We start from the raw sequence: 19,122 nt of genomic DNA, 5'->3' as shown, positions 1-19,122 counted from the left end.
GGTTTCCTTCCCTCGGTGTCCCAGTGTAAGTCACGATAGGTTGGTGATGCCGGAAAGGGGGAGCGGGAAAATGGGAAACCCATGACGTGCATATATCCGCCTCGATATAACCTGTACAGCGGTTATGTGGATGCACCCTGGGATCATATACATACATCAGTAAAATCTGCTTTTTCGAGGACAGGTCCCAAGGCTGGCTGTGCTATCTGAACGGCCCGCCAGGATCCTCTTCCTGCTCAACCGTCCCTCGCTCTCCCTCCCCGCCCCGGATAACCCCTGCATCCACGTCTGTGCCATCCTATACGGCGCAGTCATCACATCCGCTCAGTAGTTAAGTATATGTGCCCATCCCTCCCCATGACTTCACCGTATACCATGCAACAGGCCATTTACGAGGCCAAGGGGTGTGTAACAAGGGCGTTGCATGTCCGTGCCTCTCGAAGGCCGTTAGCTAGTGTTGCCCAGGCCGTGTAACTCCTTGAAGTACTCCGTAACTAGTTAACTATCGTCTTTACGCTTTCCCATCACCAAAACCACTGCACACCCATCCACCGGTCCTACTCTACACTTGGCCAACCCAAACACTGCGCACAACGATAGTTATATATTAGAAACATACCCTGACACATACAGGATAAGAGCTAATTAACGACGGGCCAACTATGGCTAAGCTCCCCTGTCCCAAGTTAGCTACCAGCTTTGCACGAGTCAGGGCCTCCACCGTGTTTCAGGAACACACAAATCAAGAGCAGCCGGGATAGCTTCAGCTGGAGCATCTATCTCAGCATCAACGTGCATTAATATACCTAGGTTGAGTATCTCGGATTACATAGATCAACTTCTACAGCCTCGGATCTTCCATCTTTTTCCTCTTTCTTCTGTTTATTGGTAACTAGCCTCCATCACCTTTCTTCAAAGTTATCCTCTAGCAAAAACAGCCATCTCCCGGGGATGAATGGCGTATATGTACATAGTTAGGTAGTTACATACTCAAAACCCGAGTGGATAGGCATTATTGATGTGCTGCACATCGACATCGACATATACTTCCCACGTAGAGACGGGACGAGCCCCTTGGCCACCAAAAGATGCTCACATGTGTGTATTGCCACGCCAGCTGCACGCACTCCCGGCCAGCGCCCCCAAAAGAGCTCCGTGGACATCATACGAGATCGAAGCGGCGTCTTTCCACTCGCAGCCTCTCTCATGCTAAACCACTGAAACAAACGACCAGATGATGATATCATTCTTTGCTCCCCCTAGCCCAGCCTTACAACACCGCAAGGTCATTGGTTGCATGGTGCTCCTCTTTGCTCTCTTCTCTCTCTCTCTTTCTTTCTTTTCTTTCTTTTTTTCTTCTGCTGTTGAACCAACAAACCATTATCGATTGATTATGTACCCTTTCCAACCAGCCATGAAGCTTCCTTGTGCCTGTCTGTCGGGTTGATACGATCCTCTCTTGAGCTCCGAGCCCATCGGCTTCTTACGCCACTCGAGGTTACTCCTGCAGCAAAGGCCCGCGTGTGTGGCCACTGACCCGGCCTGACCTGGACCAAACTACTGCACGCCTGCACACGCCTGCAACTCGCCTGCACTGCACAGGTACAGACACTAAAAGAGAACAGGCACAAGTGGAGCACAGCAAGCGAGGGAAAAAAGAAGAAGAGAAGGGCAGCACCTATTATTGATCGGTATTATTGTTAATATGGTTTCTTCTCTCCCGCCCACCGATCTCTACTAGGAGGAATTATTAATAGCTCACAGCGGTCTCGACTCGCCCTTTTTTGCTATCCTGAGCGACGTTGCTTGGGATTTTTTTCCCGTCTTCGCTTCGGTTTCTCAGGCGGCTGGCTTTGTCCAGATGATCGATTTAAACACTCTGGGCAACTAGCCGGGATTCCTGAGCTATGGATACAAACCATGCATAACGCACTTCTCGGGCTAAACACACCAACCTAGCGCGGATGCTACAGGTCAAGACACATCCTTACATACGCCGACACCTTAAGATATGGAGACTTTTTCCTGTCCACTTTGCTTGCTGTGCTCCATCCTGTACCTTCTCGTGACATGGCAGGACGGGGTTTGTTCCGTTCTTGACCGGGCTCGTAACGCCGAATCGGACGAACAGAGGTTGGGACGGGCCACCTTTCGAGAAGCCCGCTGACCTGCTCGAGCATAAACAACCATGCATCGCACGGCTAATATATTGAATTCCGTTCAGCAATTGCGTCCTTCTTGACTCCTGATAACGTTTCGAGGAACAGTACGTACGGAGTCCCGACTAAATTAACCATTATTATTTAGGCTTGGTCTCTCCAGCTACATAAGTATATAAGAGAGAGCGAAAAGTCAATTCCGTCCCTTTCGCCTTACATTTCTTTTCTCTCGTTCTCCTCTTTTCATTCTCTCTTGTTGGCTCGCGCTGCTTTGCTTTTTTGCCAGCCATGGTCGTGCTCCATGACCACGAGCTAGGTTCCATGGGTCGTCGAAGGAACTACAAGGAGGAGAAACCAGCAGTTTTGTTCACGCAGGACCTTCTCCTGTGTCACCGATGGCCGATAACTAGAGAAGCAAGATTAAAAAAAAAAAAAAAAAAAAATAATCAAAAAGAAAGAGCAGAAACCTGAAGGCTTTACGGGGATAAAAAAGATGTTGATAAGAGTGGGATTCGAACCCACGAGAGGTTTCCCCCAGCAGAGCTTAAATCTGCCGCCTTAAACCACTCGGCCATCTTACCAGAATATTAAGTTGTTACCCACAGTAAACCGGCATATAGCAGCCTAGTCGCCTTTTGGCTTACTCTCAGCCTCCTCATGTGATGGCCCCAACCTTAATAATAATAATAGTAGTAAATAATAACTCCGGTCTAGGTTACATCATAGACGGACAGGACGGTAAACAAGTTGTACCTTTTTCCTCTAGATGCACGGCATACGGCCAAGCTGCGAAGATGATGCAATGCAAATCCATCTTGATTGATCAAGGGAATACATTATTATGTAGGTGGTGTCAGATGATCTCATCGAGCTGTCAGTAAACTTCCCTGTTCCCTGTAGGTCCCCATGCAATAATCTGGGCTTGATATAGGGGTGCATTCATGCATGGTGATGGTAATTGATAGGTGAGCTGGCTTTTTCTTCTCGCTGCGATGGACCAACTCGATAGACGCTGCTACTTATCCTTTAATTCTTCGTTCTTACTGTTATTTCTCTGCTCTGTATCGTTTGGAGTGCGTCTAATTACCATCAAGTATCCTGTGGCTGTGGACATGCAATGCCAACGTATCTGCTCTGCTCTGTTCCTCTCTTCGAAAGCCACGTACAGTTGCATGGCCACGTAGTTGCAGATTGTTGCGTGTAAATCGCAGACACGACGGAGTATGCTGTTAGAATTCCCAGGCCTCGCTCTTTTAGCTGCAGTATTGGTAGGACTTTGCATATATATCAACCGTCAGCTGGACTCTTATGCTCAGGGGATATAAGCTGTTTTGGATAACTAGTGTTAAATCATAGTTGAAGGTGGTTGATTAGTTTGGAACCATGGAAATATACCAATTGAAGGTCGGACAACAGGCCTCCGCTAGCTAGGCTAGCTACAAAGCTAGTGGGGGTTCAAGTTTTATCACAATCTATTACAGTCGAATCTCAATTTACTCATTGACGCTTCAAGCGGTGGGAACGGAACGGGCTGAGCAAAAATCAAGTCATGTTATTTTACATTCCTTCCTTCTAAGTTTTGCAGGCAAAAACTAACCCAAAGGAAAGATAAGAAATATAAGGTAGAACAACAAACACAGCCTAAACGATAATCCTATCCTCCCATCTGGTCTGAATCTCATGTCCCATAATCTGTCCACAGAACACAAACAGAAAGGTAGTGTGAGTACAGGAAAATCATGACATGACACTTTGGGAAAAATAAAACAAGTAAAAGTTACCATTAAAAACAGTAACGCAGGGTGAAAGTGGGTGTGTTAAGACAGGAGAGTAATGAATAGAAAGAAAAAGGGGGGAGGAAGGCTCTATACAAGACGAAGTTCCGTACACCTAATACAACTTCCTGGACGTTTATGCATGGGAATAGAAATGGGGCTTTTGAGAGTCCATAGAGACGGGAACAACCTGACTGTCGAGGCTTCATGGTGATCATGGCCACAGGCAATTAAAGCTGCCCACGATGCGGATATTATAGAGTGTGCGGGATATATGGTCGTGAATGGCTGGCTGGTTGAATGTAGTCTTCAGGAGTCAAGACTGGGAGGAGAGCAAAGACGAGAGGTGGTAGACGGAGATTTTTTTCCCCCGATTATGAATTTAGAAGGGCGGAGAGACGCTAGCCAGCTCTCCAGATTCTTGCTGTTCCATCAGCTCCTCAGAAGCCATCTCGAAGGAGACAGCAAGACCAAGCTTGGCAGTTTGCTACAAAAGAGAATTAGTCAGTTGTCCGAAATAGTTGCTTGTCAATGTGAAGCTATATCACTTACCTTGACCTGGTCTATTTCACCAGCAAAGGTGAGAGAAATTGGCATGGCAACTCTCTTCTCCAGCAGACAGCTTACTTTTCCGTCACTGTCAACCTGAGCTCTGAACGTAGACGCCCTGAACTCATACTTGGCTCCGACAGCGGTAGTTCCCTCTCGCTGAAGACTGCCTCCCATCATGGGGTTGCCGCTTGGCGCAAATTGAAGGTTCATATCAACACCAGCTTCAACTTTGTCGGAGAGTTTCTTCCAGAACGATGCATTGATGGTTCCCTGTGCCTGTAGCTGGGCACTGGCAATCCAGTCATCTGCCTTGTATCGTGCACAGTACGAAAGAGCAGTCTCTGGCTTAGCACCGAGTCCAGCACGCTGCCACATAGCCTCGAGTCCCAGGGCCAACCCAGGAGTGATGGACTGCAGGTAGCTTCCGATAAAAATACCGGTGAGCCCCCCTTCTAGAATCGATGGGTTGAAAGCCTTAAGTGACGCTGAGAAATCAGACCCGGTGTAATCGTTATCGAGCTGAATGAGGCCCTGCGCAGAACCGGGCATTATCTGAACGTTGGCTTTGCTGATCAAGGATGGGCTCCAGCGATAGTTTGCAACGGCGGCCAGGGCTCCGTCACTGCCAATGTTTCCTTGCATAAGCACCTAGGGAAATACACCAGGTCAGCCTAACTCCTAGCTCAATTTTCAGATACCCAGACCGGCGTCTCAACAAACGCTATTGTTCAACTCACATCTGAAGTTCCAAACATAGTAGACAACGCATATGGAGGAAGGTTGCCTTGAGAGCCCATGGTAAACGCATGAGAGATTCGGAAAAGAGGCGAGACTCCGAAGACTTTGGTCAAATCGGCACGAAGGCCTGTGAACATGAAATTGGAGAGCAAGACATCCTTCTGGACTTCTCGAGAAACCATCTCAACAGTGCCGGGATTCGACAGCCCTAGGTCTGCTCTCCGCCGTGCAAACGCATCGTATGAATCTTTTAGAACTCCCGCGGCAGGGTTATCCGTCAAAAACGAAAGAGCAGAGCTGAAGTCGGCCATGATGACAGGATATTAGGATAAGCAAGTGATGAAATGCGCGGTATGAAGAGTGAAAGAAGGGCGTCGTTCTCAGATCAAAAGCATAATTAACACACAGCCCTGAACGAGGGACGTCCGCCACCGCCTGTCGGACTGTCGAATGGCAATTGGCAATCGTGCTCCGTTGCTAAAGCTCGCTCAGAGTCAACAGCGTTTTCTTGAAGATGAAGAAAAATGAGGTTTTTGGTCTTGAAACTTCTTTTTTCCGCAAAATCCAAAAGGCCTTCCAATGCCAAGCCCTCGACGCGCGCTAGCTTCTTTGGGCCTCCATCGTCGACCGACTGCCTTCTGCGTGCTCGGCTTCAACCTCCGACTTCGCCAGTGTTGATGCCGGTATCTCTCTACGAGGTTACGACTTGGAGCAGTCCGAGAAGCTGGTAGTCCGGCGGAGGAAACCTATCTTTTTTCCCCTTGCATGTTTTCACTACCATTATTCTTCTTTGCACTCTACTTCGGTTCCCCACATGTTTCTCTAGTGGCCCGCCTTGCAGGGAGCTCCTCTTTCTGATATCAACACTCGTAAAAGAACAGGTAGAGTCTTGAAATATTTGAATTTGGCTTCTAAGAGCTATATATACTGAATAGCCGTGTGGACGCCGCCATGGATACCCTAATGTATGTTTTGCGACCCTGGCCACGTTTATACATTGATACCTACACAATATAGATGTGGCTAGACAATGCGTTGAGAGGTATAGCGACTCACCTCATCACATAGAACTGCCGATGTTGTGGCAACAGCGCCTCGATTTCGACGGAAGTCGTCGACCTTTGTCGATGCTATCCATGATATGCCGGAAATGCCAGCCCTGGCACCAGCTCAACTTTATAGTACTGAATCCGGGCGGCTCTTCCATTCTGGACGGATTGTCATCATCACCGTTGGTTTACCAGCCCGTGGAAAGACGTCAGTGAACTTTTTCTATCATTCCTCCTTGTTATTAGCCGTGCTGAAAATATTTTGCTTCTAGGCACATATCTGTGGCCCTTGCTCGGTATCTTAGGTGGTATGCATACACACCCCTGTCTGTTCAGGTCTTTTGTCTGCTAACATCTAGACAGGCTTGGTGTTAAAACTCGCATATTTCACCTTGGAGATTACAGACGAGCTACCGTCGGTGTTGGCGGTGAACTACCAGAGGATTACTTCTTTGCGAATGGTATTCATCCCTAGTTTTAAGAAGAAAGATATTGGAAAGCTAACAGATACAATAGCATCTGCTTCTTCCGTCCTTCTTCGACAGAAGATTGTCAAAAGATGCCGGGAAGACATATATCACTTCTTGAACCATGAAAATGGACAAATCGCCATATATGATGCTGTTAACCCACTGGCTGCTGGTAGAATATCTCTCTCTCGAGAATTTGCGAAGCAAGATATCGAGGTATGTCATAACAAATGACACCCGGGAAGGAGAATGCTAACCTCCTAGACCTTATTTATTGAATCATCTTGCAGCGATGAGCGTATAATTGAAGAGAACGTGCGGCGAGTGAAGATATCATCCCCTGACGTATGAGACCCCTTCAACTTACATTATTCCACCACTTGATCTAACACTTCACTTTTTGGATTGCAGTATGTGGGGTGGGATTCCCAAGTGGCTGTAAAAGATTATCTAGCTCGAATATCCGCGAGGATTCCACTGTTCGAAACCATGCAAGAGCAAGAGTTGAACTATATCAAGGTGCATTCTTTGTTAAATTCGTGGGGGAAATTTGCTAACGAAGTAATAGATGTTTAACGCTGGTGAAAAGATGATGATTAACAACCGTGGTTTTGGTTATCTCCATCATCGGATTGTTTTTTACCTGTTGAACCTACATATCAAGAACAGACGTACCTACTTTGTTAGGGTATGTCCCTCAGTTGTTCTATACTGTAGTCCACGAACTTATTTCTTCTATAGGCCGGCACTTCTACGGAGTCAGACTCGTACAAAGCCGATTCGTCACTTTCGTCAAAAGGGGAAGATTATGCCCGCAAGATGACTGACACGCTCATGAAACATCGGGAAGAAGAGAGAAAAGTCCTACTAGAACAGGGCGAGCCTGATCCACAGCTCAGGCCACTCATAATCTGGTCTTCAACCAGACGCAGATCTATAGAAACTGCACAATTTCTTCGTTTACAGGGATATAAGGTCCGACATCGTTCTCAAATGAGTCAGCTGAATCCTGGAGTATGCGAGAAGATGTCGGAAGAACAGATCAGAAAAGAATATCCTGATGAAGTAGAAATGCATGACTTGGACCCCTATCACCACAGGTATCCCAGAGCTGAGGTAAGCGGTAGATCCATCTGGTTATACACTGGTCATTGATACTAACACAATTATAGTCATATCACGACTTGGCCGTGCGCCTTGAGCCTGTCATCCTTGAGCTTGAACGTGAACAAAATGATCTGCTTATCATTGCACATGAAAGCGTTTTGAGAGTGCTATATGGGTATTTAATGGCGTGTAACTCTGCAGATATCCCATTTCTGTCCTTCCCACGCGACCAGATAATTGAGGTGATTATGGACATGTTTAATCATATATATATTCATGGGGTATAGCGCTAACAGCATCATAGATAATCCCTGCCAGCTATAATAACCAGGCAAAACGCATTCACATACCAGATCTTCCACCAGAAATTGTTCCAGGTTCACCAGAGGACATTAAGATTCCCGTCCCACCGAGTGGCATCGTTTCACCAATGCCTGGTGGTGGGCTGGATGGCTCCTCTTTTGAAAGGGGTGCAACTCCGCAGCTCGGATTTAGGACCCCCAAAGATCCAGAAAAGATATCCCAGCACCATGCCGAAGATGTCGTCTGACGGGTCTTCTGTTCGCGTTCCGCTTATGAACTAGACCATGTATGAGATAATGATTCACTCTTCCTGTTCCCCATGTTATGCCTTTATTGATGACGAAACTGTTCTTATGATGTTGTTATTGAACCAGACTCTCCATGCTAGTATCTAGCCTCCATGGAGTGTAGATACGAATAGAATGTTATCACCCTTCGAAATCTCATAGGCGTCTTCTCCTTCCAGCTCCCAGTCGGCGTCATTAATCAATACTAATATGCCAGGTCGTCTGAATTAAAGATGTTAGCCTCATTTCCATAATATCGGCCTTCTAGCTTCCAGTAATGGTATGCTAACACTGCATCATCAACCACGAATAGCTCTTTTCTCGGGTCTTTCATCACGTTTTCGATTAAGTATTTGACTAAGAAGCTGATATTCGCAGCAGATCCGCTTGGGTCCCAGGACGGTAGTGCAATCTTATGAACCCTTTGATTTGAGAATAGCATCTCAAGGCCTCCTCTGAAAGCGATTGTATAATTAGTTCTATTGCTCCGGTATAAAATTCTTTCCTGGGGGACGAACGTGAACTCTACCGTAATATCAAGGGTCTCATTACCCTTGGTATCATCAGGTGTACCAGCCATAACCGAGCCCATATTTAATCAAGCAGTCTAGAAAATGCAGATCTCCTTGACGTAAAAGGCGCCTCCAGATGCGTGGTGGTTTCTTAACAATGTCATTAACATATTGGTTAACTAGTTAACTAGGTGGGGAGGGAAAAAATCTCTTATCGATAAGACTGCGAAGGTTGTTTTTGCGCAAGGAATCCATAATGAACGATTTCAAAAAGGAACAACATCCTCGCTTGAAGGGCAGCCTGCCGGACGGGAGGTATTTGGCATTATTCAAAGCTAGACTCAATGGCTTTGCCATCCATGGTGTCTATCACCACAGATTTCATCAGTGTTGGGGGCAACAGGAATCCTGCGGCAGCAGATTGGCACCATGGGTCTGGTTTGTTAGCCTTCGGTGCGAACAACAATATTGCCGTTTGGAACCCCTTGGTAAGAGTTCAATTACTTCTTCTCTGGAATGTATCGACTGAAAATCTAACCAGTGATTTGCATTATAGGACAAAAATGGCGCAGGCGTATACACACTGTTAGTGGGCCATACTGACAGAGTAAACGCTGTTAAATTTTACACATCTCCCACCAACGGGTCGATACTACTTCTCACTGGCGGTAGTGACCATACTATACGAATATGGAAACCAGATACTTCCAGTCCGCCCAAGTTTTCACAAGCAGCAGTCGTGGAGGGGTATCATGAAGGGTCGCTGAACTGCATTGAGGTCGCTTGCGGGTCAAATACCTTCGTCTCTGGGGCTGCAGATGGAGCTGTCAAAGTTTGGAGTATAACTGAGGAGAGTGATGAGATAAAATGCCAACTACTACAGAGCATTTCGTTAAAACCTCGGTATTTCCCTCTTGCTATGGCTCTAAAACTCATACCTCGCCAAAATTCGGGAGCCAAGTCAGATGGAATGGTGCTTGCAGTTGGAGGCACTAGGGCTGCAGTCCAGATATATTCCGCGCAGGATACCAATGACCTCAAGTTTGAACTGAGTACTACCCTAACTGGACATGAAAGCTGGATTCGTTCCCTTGCGTTTTCACCTGTCAAGGATAGCCCTACCGGTGAAGATAGGCCTACAAACTCTCAGGACTTTCTTCTTGCTTCATGCAGCCAGGATAAATACATTCGCCTTTGGAAAGTGAGCCTAGGAGAAGGCACTACTTCAGATACGCCTAAGAATGTGGAAGACCAATTGTTAGCTGGAGTGGAGCAGGCGACTTTAACTCCAAAGGCGCATAATTTTGACTTGAATGGTGCCAAGTATTCAATAACATTCGAGGCTCTTCTTTTTGGCCATGAAGACTGGGTTTATACTGTAGCATGGCATCCAAACCCTCTCCGGCAACAGTTATTATCTGCTTCCGCAGATAACTCTTTGGTCATCTGGGAGCAGGACCCGGTAACTGGTGTGTGGTTTTCTCTATCAAGAATGGGAGAAATTAGCTCTCTTAAAGGCTCTACCACGGCTACCGGTAGTGCTGGTGGCTTTTGGGTTGGTCTTTGGTCACCATGCGGGGATGTTGTTGTATGCCTAGGCAGGACAGGCAGTTGGAGATCCTGGAGACATGATACTGCGGCAGATGCATGGCTTCCTATACCAGGAATAACAGGACACGTTAGAGCAGTTTGTGATATTGCTTGGGAGACCAACGGAGGGTATCTTTTGTCTACTAGTGGAGACCAAACAACGAGATTATATGCTGAGTGGAAGAAGGGTAACCATCACTCATGGCATGAGTTTTCACGGCCTCAAATACATGGCTATGACCTCAACTGCCTTGCACCACTCGGCCCATCTAGATTTGTGTCAGGTGCCGATGAAAAGCTTTTACGGGTCTTTAATGAAACCAGGGCTGTGGCTAATTTACTTACACGGCTAAGTGGACTAGCTAACCCGAAAAGCGATGAGGAAATGCCAGACGCTGCAAGTATTCCAGTCCTAGGGCTGTCTAATAAAGCAATGGACGAAGAGGTTGGCGATGACGAGGGAGCAAACGAAGCCGGCGACCAGGGGGAACAGCAAACAGTGCAGCCAGAAGTATATAACCTGGAATTTGACCATCCACCGCTAGAGGACCATCTCGCAAGACATACACTTTGGCCGGAGCATGAGAAGCTATATGGCCATGGATACGAAATATCAGCAGTCACTGCAAGTCATGATCTATCAGTCATCGCTACTGCATGCAAGGCTAGTTCTATCGACCATGCGGTCATTCGTTTATATGACACTTCAACATGGAATGAAGTACGGCCTCCGTTAACTGCCCATTCATTGACGATAACTTCATTGCGATTTTCTGCCGATGACAAGTATCTGCTCAGTGTTGGGCGTGATCGGCAATGGGCGGTTTTTGAACGAGACTCGGTCAACAAATTACTGTTTAAATTGCTTGCTTCCAACCCGAAAGGCCATTCAAGAATGATACTGAGTGCGAGCTGGGCACCGCATCCAACAGCTACAGTATTTGCTACGGGTGGCCGTGACAAGTCCGTTAAGATATGGCTCAAGGAGGATGACACATTTACTGCGAAAACCACAATTACTTTCTCCTACCCAATTACTGCTGTCGATTTCCTGCCTATATCGGTGCATGATGGACTCTACATTGCTATTGGAGATGACTCGGGTCGGATATTTGTCGGCAAGGTCCAGGCGGAGAGTTTGGAGGCAGGAGAGATGCTCATGATTCCACAAACGGAGTGCCCGTCAAAATCTATTACTCAAATAGCTTGGAGGCCAGTAAAGGGACTGGTAGAAGTTCATGGAGAGGATGTGACCGCAACTGGCAGAAAACCTGGATACCAGCTTGCTGTCGCCAGTGAAGATTCTTCAATTCGTCTATATAATATTGATAGTCTTCCACCAAAATAGGTAGGTCCCTGCAGAAAAAAGGGTAACTATCTAGTTACAATAGTGAAAAAAAAAAAAAAAAAAAAAAAGAAGAGACGACGTTCTAAAAGACCAAATTCCAAAACAAAGGGCAAACAGTGTTTAATGTCTATGGCGTTGAGGCCGCGCCTATGCTCAAATGCAACCACCCAAGGGCATTAACAGCAGAAAATAAGAAAATCTAGCTCACCGTTAAGGGTTGACGTAATAGGTTATCTCGACACACAAGTATCACATCCAATGAACTGGACGTATGCCTGCTACTCATTCATCTCTGATGTCCTCCTTCGCCTCTGCTGGTCTTCCGGGTCGAGGACCACGCTCCTTCATATCCTTCCTTAGCCATTCCAGCACCAGTTCGCCAAGCTGACTGTTCTCCGACATGCGAGGCCGGTTGCTATAGAACTTTTCCATAGAACCCCAGTCCCTTACATGGCCCATGTGCATATGTACCAGATGCGTAGGCCATTGAGCGAGGTTGTCCAGAATATGGGTGGCATAAACAATAGTGCAAGGCCTCCTTTCAGTTTCTCGTTTCAAGAAATCCAAGAAGTTGCTTCGGCTGAGTAGATCCAGGTCAACAGTGATTTCGTCTAGCAGGAGGAGGTTCCAGGGCCTCAGCAGGCCCATGGCAAGCTGCACACGTCGTCTCTCTCCATCGGACACAGCATGCATGTGCCATGACATGTCGATGTCAAGGATATCAACCAACTCGTCTCTTCGTTCCGTATAGTAGTCTCCACCCACAGACGCGAGTAAAGTCGGCACATCGATATCGGTTCGAACGATAGGGTTGAGAACCCATTCGGTTCCTAGGTATGTGACACCTTCGAGGCCTTCTTTGAACGGGTCGACTCCACCAATGACGATGGAACCGTTTGGTGCAAGGCGTTTGCCTGAAAGGAGCCTGAGGAGCGTACTTTTTCCGGCACCATTGGCTGGATAAAGAGAAGCAAAGGCAGAGCAGAGACAGTTTAGAAAAGGCAATTAATGTGAAATCGCGGGGTGAGGATGGTGGTTCATGGAGGGTAGGTGGTATAACAAGGACGAGGAATGGAGTCTGCTTTACCGCCAATCAAGAGTGTTCGACTGTTCTGAGGGAGGTCGATAGTGATATCTGACAGTCCTGTCGAGCCATCGGGGAACTTGTAGCTCAGGTTGTTGATATTTATATCGGTACTCGGGGTGTTGTCGGCGGATGCCATTGCGAGGCTTGAATGTGCTGTAGATAACTGCTTCCAATCAAAAGAACGCCGGCTGGCAGAGAAATAACTAGTTCCTGACCGACAATCACAACAGAGGGTAAATTGCTTCCTCCAAGGTCTGTCAGTCAAGGGGAGGATGTCTCTGATGCTTTTGTATAATTTTCTGTGTCTCTCAAAGTCCTTGAGAATCTACCCTTGCAGGCCCCGACCTAGATGCAAAACCACGTGAAGAGATTTATAATCACTGAGTGTTTCAAACGATCCATGTCAAAATGCTCACTAGTTAGCTGGTGAAGTCTCTGTGCTGTTTCGTATTCGGTTTATTTCAACATGTCAAAAGGATGCTAGAGAAAAGCATTTGGTGTGCTGAAAAGTCGATGGCTATGAGGGACACGTCAAGATCCCCAAGTTCTATAACTAACCGGCTCTCGGATATAATACCTATGAAAATTCGGCTTCGTCAATACCATGCGGTGGGGGTGTAGATGTTTCTTCGATGATTGAAATACAATCTTTGGCAATGCCCTATAAGTGCGAAGTCATCCACGGAGGTCTATCAAATTGGACTGGAGAGCATCTGTCATTATTGATATCTCAAATCTGTGTATGTATTGATTCTGTGTAAGTATTGTAATGGATGTAAGAAAATATGTACAGTTTCACTAACTACAACGTAATTTATACGTAGATCATACACATATAAATTACAAGCCCTCGTGAGGAACTTTTCTTCCGCATTGAAAACCGAAGTTTTCTGAACAGAGCATGAATGTATCAGTTACCAAGGACATGTAACACATAATAATATGTTTAGATTTACTCGATCACTCATGGCGAAGGCAAATTCGACTATGAATCCTTTGATTGCTGTGGTTGGCGCTACAGGGACGGGAAAGTCCAAAGTGAGTAGCTACAGAATACTGTATAACCGTTATATACCCCAGAGTGATAGCATGCACTAAAGACTTTACATAGTTAGCCGTTGACCTTGCTATCCGAGTCAATGGAGAAATAATCAGTGCAGATGCTATGCAGATGTACAAGGGCCTTCCAATAACTACCAACCAAATACCCATTGAAGAGCGACATGGTATCCCACATCATTTGATTGGATGTGTAGACCTGGACCAGGACCCTTGGAGGATTGGAGTGTTCAAGAAGGAGAGCCTAAAGATCATCGATGAGATTAGATCAAGGGGTAAAGTCCCTATATTGGTTGGCGGGACACACTACTATACACAATCCGTTCTCTTTCATGAACCCTTACTTGATGAAGGCGAGGGGAATCCGAACAGCCAGATGTTCAAGCCATCGGAAGGACCCCCAAATAACGAAATTTCGAAGGCAGAGCGGGAGGAATGTGTGGACTTTTCGATACTGAATGCTTCTCCTGAGGAGGTCTATGAAAAATTAAAAGAAGTTGACCCCGTAATGGCAAATCGGTGGCACCCAAATGAGAAGAGAAAGGTTCGGCGGTCCCTAGAGATCTACTTACAGACTGGGCGGCGAGCTTCAGATATATATGAAGAACAGAAAAAAAAGATTAGACAGGCAGCGCTGCAGGATGACGATTCCTGCGAGGCCGGTGAGTTCGAGGATCCAGACACTCAGCTAGGCCAGGCGAGGTTTTCTCTTCTTGTTTTTTGGGTCCATACTGAAAAGGAGGAATTACGGAAGCGACTTGACAAGCGTGTGCACGAAATGATAGATCAAGGCCTATTGAACGAAGCCCAGAGAATGTTCAAATATTTACAGGATAAAGCCTCGGAGGGAGTTGAAGTCGATCGAACTCGCGGAGTTTGGATGTCAATTGGGTTTAAGGAACTGGAGCCGTACATTAACGAACTTCTCACAGCAAAGGAGGAACAAAATAGCGAGCTTGATAAAGTGAAGGAGGAGTGCATTGAATCAATTCAGACTGCCACAAAAATATATGCTAAACATCAAACAAGATGGATTAGAAATAAATTGTGGAAGGCTTTAGGCACTTCTGGGATGACAGACCGTCTTTATATTGCTGATTCGACGAATGTGGAAGATTGGAACACTGTTGTACGCCAGCCCGCCGAAGAAATTGCCTCAAAGTTCCTTTCTGGAGTCACTCTCCCACATCCCAAAGATATGTCAGTGGTTGCGAAAGAATTCTTTGAATCTGCGAATGCACCCTCTCGCTTTGAAGTTGATGACATTCCACAAATGAGGGTATGCTCGACCTGTAATGCTACCATTGCCGGAGCAGATACCTGGGAAATCCATATGAAGGGGAGGAGGCACAAGAGGGCAATAAAGTCTGCTGAAAATAGACGGCGCCGAGACGAATATTTCCAAAAATTGCGAGAGCAGTCCGAGAAGAACAACTGTGAGCCTTCTCTGGAAGCATAATTACTTGTGGTCAAATAGCGGTCGCTTAATGACTCCAACTGCATCTAATATATGAAGGCTGAACGATAGGCTGTCTCACAGCAAGCTTGCTGTGGCCTACCCTTGCGATCTCCATTCGACAAATTCGGGGGTCAGAATGTTTCCATGGCCAGTTTCTTGGGTTTTAAGCACTTCAATCTGACCAGACTTGGCAGCCTTTCGAATTTTCCAAACCCCTTCCGAGTTTACGATTGTCTTCAACCCTGAATGGTACGTTACCTGGGTTAGCCGTATGATTTCAAGAGGAGAAAGTCTGACCCAATAACATACAAGTCAGAAACTGAGAGGCAAAGTTAATGCACGTGTTTGCATCCCATGTATTTGCCCCTCTTTTGGGAATATTGGGAATCTCATCGGTAGTATACTCTTCAATTGCTAGGAGATAACCATCTTGGTCACGCCGGCCGACTATTATTTTTGGAACTCCGAGGAGAAATGATTGGACCCAGAACTTGAGAAGCTTGCGCTCAAAATTTATAGCGTCGTTTGCATGTCGTATTGTTGCAGATGTCTTGAGCTCTACCCAATTGATAGGGTCATCTTTCTTGTCGGGCTTGCAGTCCCACACTTTGACACGAGAATATCTATGTGAATATTCAGCTCTTTGAGTTTGGGTTTAGATGGCGGCATACCTGCATCGACCTCCCCAGCAAGAAGCATCCTTATATTTCCAATTCCCGTGCGGACAAGCGAGCAATATTGTGGATTGTTATTCACAACGTCAGTTTCCCTAGCTTCGATTGTCTCTCTACTTGCCGCGTCCCATGGCTCCGAGAGTACGGAGACGGTCTCGAACTTATAACCTGGTTTCAAAAGAATAAGTGAGTAGAATGGCAACAGTTGTGTTCGGTCAAATCAAGGGACATACCCCAATATGACATCATATCAGATGAACGAGCTCCTGGGCGCACTCTTCTGTTTGACTGTTCTTTAAGTTGCTCCAGGTGGTAAGAGTGAGACTCTTCAATAAATCTAGCATATCAAGAGGGTCATTGGTGAGCACACTGCCAGTAGTAATGGTTATAGAGCAGAGTCTCACATTTGGCCCTTTGGAAAGGCGAAGATGTCAGTATATCTTTACAACTCGGGGGGAAAGGGGAAGCACACTTGAAAACATGTGGCATTCATTTCAAATCTGAATGAGGAAATGCAATGATAAATTAGCATTCAGGTATCAGGTTCCCGAACGAGTTAGCGTTTTATTACCCGTTCATAGTATCATAAGGAGCGGTGAATATCTTTAGAATAGGATTATTAGCATCCGGATGCATCACCGCTGATGAATAAAATATAAACTCGCCTTGGTCATCATTCCTCTCCATGTAACAAAGTCCATATCGTATTTCCTCCCTTTATCCTTTTCGGTCGCAATAATAGTGTCAAGGAGCGCATTGAGATGCTTATCTTCCGATTCATCACGTTGTATAAAGGTGTCAAAGCCTGCCTTTAGGTCTACCGGTAATTTTGGAGGATAGTAGTAACGGAGGCCAGAGTCATCAAGTCGAAATCGGTGCCATTCGTCGTAAGAAAAACAAGCAATTTCCTGAATATTTATAATGAAGGCTTCTGGTTAGCCTAAAGTATCTGTACACAACAAGTTTTATTGCGTATAATCCCACCCTTGGCCGCTTTAGGGGTTCCGATATTCCACAGAATTTCTCGACAGGCAGGGTCTCAAAGATAGCAGCCATGTCTAAACAACTATGGAGCATGTTAGTTTAGGCTGGTAGCGCAAGACAGGTGGTATATTACACTCCATGGATAATAGCAGACACTTGGCTATTCTGAATAGTCCTGCCCAGTTAAGGAGCGCCGTCGTTCTCCTAGTTATGTTCGATGGAGAATTTAAGCAGGCTATAACTAATCAACTGTGAACTAGGTTGATTCAAATCGGCTCCAAATAACTAATTCGTGGTATCAATATATATGGAGTCTTGGATATCAGCCCCAATAATATCATATAGGTGGCCAGTTGTTATTAGTAGGTAGTTCGACGTAATAGGTTGCTGGTGTTGTGATGGAGAGCTTTAGTTAACTAAGAAAGAACGCGCTCTGATTGGCTGTGCCGACGACGCTCTTCTTTGGATGCTTTCCCTCTTGCATCTCGAAAAATGGAAAGACATATTGCACGTTCAGACTCTTTCTAGCTTCTTCTATAATAACAGTTTGTTTTACGAGGATACCTCGATTCTACACCTGTGGCTTATTCCTAAATCTATTTCACATACACTTCTCTCCCATAGCAGCTAGCTACCCCACATCAAGAAGGCCACAGCAGAGTGGTGGTTATCATGACATCTCGAATTGAGAAAACCATTGCCCGGCAGCAAGAGAAGTAAAGCTGAAACCCTAAGCCGCTAATTGTTTAAAACCCTTGGGTTATTTAAGATTTTGTGTGCCATTTCTAATTCTCATTTTGCTTGCAATAGGATTGCCTCCGGAGCTTACTACGAATCCCACCAGCAGCTCCGTGTGATCGCAGCACGATATATAAAACAGTCCAACTACGATGCAGCTGCAAATATACTATCCGAGGGCGCCAAGGCACTGCTACAAGCTGGGGCTCAGCAGGGTGCGTCTGCAAGTGGTGGAGATCTAGCAATCATGCTTGTATTGGAAGTTTACAACAAGGCGGGGTGGGAGGTTGCGGATGATGAAGTCGGAAAAAAGAGAAAACGTACGGCCATCGAGACTTTTCTTCCGCTGCTGAATTCTTTCCTGGAATAATACTGATTTTTCCTTAGAACGGCTCATTGAATTGCTTCGGGAATTCCCACCAGAGGAGCCAACTAGGAAGAGATATATAAACGAAATTATTTCCTGGAGCTCAAAATTCGGGGGCTTAGAAAGGGGTGACCCGGATTTGCATCACGCTATTGGATCTGCCTATGCACAAGGTATGTTTATCATTTTTTGACGAGTTGATCCTTAGGGTTGGGGTCTAATCTAGGGCGGATGTTAGAGAATGAACCATACGACGCTGAGAAACATCTCGCTTTCGGGACTGTTGAATCCGCCGACACTCTAGCAAAATTAGAGTATAAGTGGTACACATATGACGAGCAGCACACAGCCGGGATATACTGCTGCCGCGCTGTCTTTCCTTATCTTCTCACCGGTAACGTTCTTAACGCGAATAAGGCCTTCGTGGTATTTACACAGCTCCTTTCCACGTCGGAGTCTGGTAAATCCCTCGGTGTTCAGGAAGTAAGCAGCCAGCAGAACGATGTTCGTGTATACCCCTCTCTACCTCTGCTTAACTTCACAAACCTACTCCTGCTCGCAATCCAGCGCGGCACTCCTGATTTATTCAGGCAGCTTCTCAAGCAGTATCAGTCCCATATTCAAGAGGCTGGTGAATGGGATCATGCCTTGGCCCACATTGGAGAGCTATATTTTGGTATAAAAATACCAAAACAGTCAAACCCGTTGATGGATATGATGGGGATGTTTTTCGGAGGGCCATCTGGCCAGTCGAAATCGAACGAGCAACCCAAGGCCTCTAAGAGAGTGGAGGCTCCACCGTCCCTTGACCTAGATTAGGCTCTTAGGTACGAATTATAGACATTGCTAGCCCTCTGTGGATAA

At 46.1% G+C, this 19,122-nt stretch overlaps 8 protein-coding genes and 1 non-coding gene across 9 annotated transcripts; 4 read left to right on the top strand and 5 right to left on the bottom strand.

The window, feature by feature from the left end:
* Positions 1-2,653: 2,653 nt before the first annotated feature.
* TRV_05414 lies at positions 2,654-2,740 on the bottom strand. The gene has a single exon. It is a non-coding gene; the product is annotated as a tRNA-Leu (tRNA).
* A 1,576-nt stretch (positions 2,741-4,316) lies between these two features.
* Positions 4,317-5,535, bottom strand: TRV_05413 (uncharacterized protein; the record flags this gene model as incomplete). The annotated part of the gene is made up of 3 exons (XM_003020473.1): positions 4,317-4,421; positions 4,487-5,134; positions 5,224-5,535. 3 exons carry the CDS (start codon positions 5,533-5,535, stop codon positions 4,317-4,319), a joined length of 1,065 nt encoding a protein of 354 aa, XP_003020519.1.
* Positions 5,536-6,175: 640 nt separating this feature from the next.
* TRV_05412 (uncharacterized protein) lies at positions 6,176-8,400 on the top strand (the record flags this gene model as incomplete). The annotated part of the gene is made up of 8 exons (XM_003020472.1): positions 6,176-6,189; positions 6,293-6,485; positions 6,633-6,959; positions 7,155-7,262; positions 7,312-7,431; positions 7,485-7,859; positions 7,916-8,092; positions 8,155-8,400. The coding sequence occupies 8 exons, from the start codon at positions 6,176-6,178 to the stop codon at positions 8,398-8,400; spliced, it is 1,560 nt and encodes a 519-aa protein (XP_003020518.1).
* Positions 8,401-8,645: 245 nt separating this feature from the next.
* Positions 8,646-9,032, bottom strand: TRV_05411 (uncharacterized protein; the record flags this gene model as incomplete). The annotated part of the gene is made up of 1 exon (XM_003020471.1): positions 8,646-9,032. The coding sequence occupies one exon, from the start codon at positions 9,030-9,032 to the stop codon at positions 8,646-8,648; it is 387 nt and encodes a 128-aa protein (XP_003020517.1).
* Positions 9,033-9,296: 264 nt separating this feature from the next.
* On the top strand, positions 9,297-11,890 carry TRV_05410 (uncharacterized protein; the record flags this gene model as incomplete). The annotated part of the gene is made up of 2 exons (XM_003020470.1): positions 9,297-9,440; positions 9,509-11,890. The coding sequence occupies 2 exons, from the start codon at positions 9,297-9,299 to the stop codon at positions 11,888-11,890; spliced, it is 2,526 nt and encodes an 841-aa protein (XP_003020516.1).
* Positions 11,891-12,172: 282 nt separating this feature from the next.
* Positions 12,173-13,113, bottom strand: TRV_05409 (uncharacterized protein; the record flags this gene model as incomplete). Its single annotated transcript, XM_003020469.1, has 2 exons — positions 12,173-12,846; positions 12,978-13,113. The coding sequence occupies 2 exons, from the start codon at positions 13,111-13,113 to the stop codon at positions 12,173-12,175; spliced, it is 810 nt and encodes a 269-aa protein (XP_003020515.1).
* An 830-nt stretch (positions 13,114-13,943) lies between these two features.
* TRV_05408 (uncharacterized protein) lies at positions 13,944-15,495 on the top strand (the record flags this gene model as incomplete). Its single annotated transcript, XM_003020468.1, has 2 exons — positions 13,944-14,015; positions 14,089-15,495. The coding sequence occupies 2 exons, from the start codon at positions 13,944-13,946 to the stop codon at positions 15,493-15,495; spliced, it is 1,479 nt and encodes a 492-aa protein (XP_003020514.1).
* Positions 15,496-15,591: 96 nt separating this feature from the next.
* Positions 15,592-16,194, bottom strand: TRV_05407 (uncharacterized protein; the record flags this gene model as incomplete). The annotated part of the gene is made up of 3 exons (XM_003020467.1): positions 15,592-15,737; positions 15,805-16,101; positions 16,167-16,194. The coding sequence occupies 3 exons, from the start codon at positions 16,192-16,194 to the stop codon at positions 15,592-15,594; spliced, it is 471 nt and encodes a 156-aa protein (XP_003020513.1).
* Positions 16,195-17,825: 1,631 nt separating this feature from the next.
* Positions 17,826-19,077, top strand: TRV_05406 (uncharacterized protein; the record flags this gene model as incomplete). Its single annotated transcript, XM_003020466.1, has 4 exons — positions 17,826-17,869; positions 17,964-18,211; positions 18,279-18,431; positions 18,485-19,077. The coding sequence occupies 4 exons, from the start codon at positions 17,826-17,828 to the stop codon at positions 19,075-19,077; spliced, it is 1,038 nt and encodes a 345-aa protein (XP_003020512.1).
* Between the last annotated feature and the right edge of the window lie 45 nt (positions 19,078-19,122).

The sequence above is a fragment of the Trichophyton verrucosum genome (genome assembly GCF_000151505.1).
Source record: "Trichophyton verrucosum HKI 0517 chromosome Unknown contig00413_1.f1.exp, whole genome shotgun sequence".
Taxonomy (NCBI): Eukaryota; Fungi; Ascomycota; class Eurotiomycetes; order Onygenales; family Arthrodermataceae; genus Trichophyton; species Trichophyton verrucosum.
The sequence above is the reverse complement of the archived record's forward strand: the minus strand, read 5'-3'. Positions and strand labels throughout refer to the sequence as shown.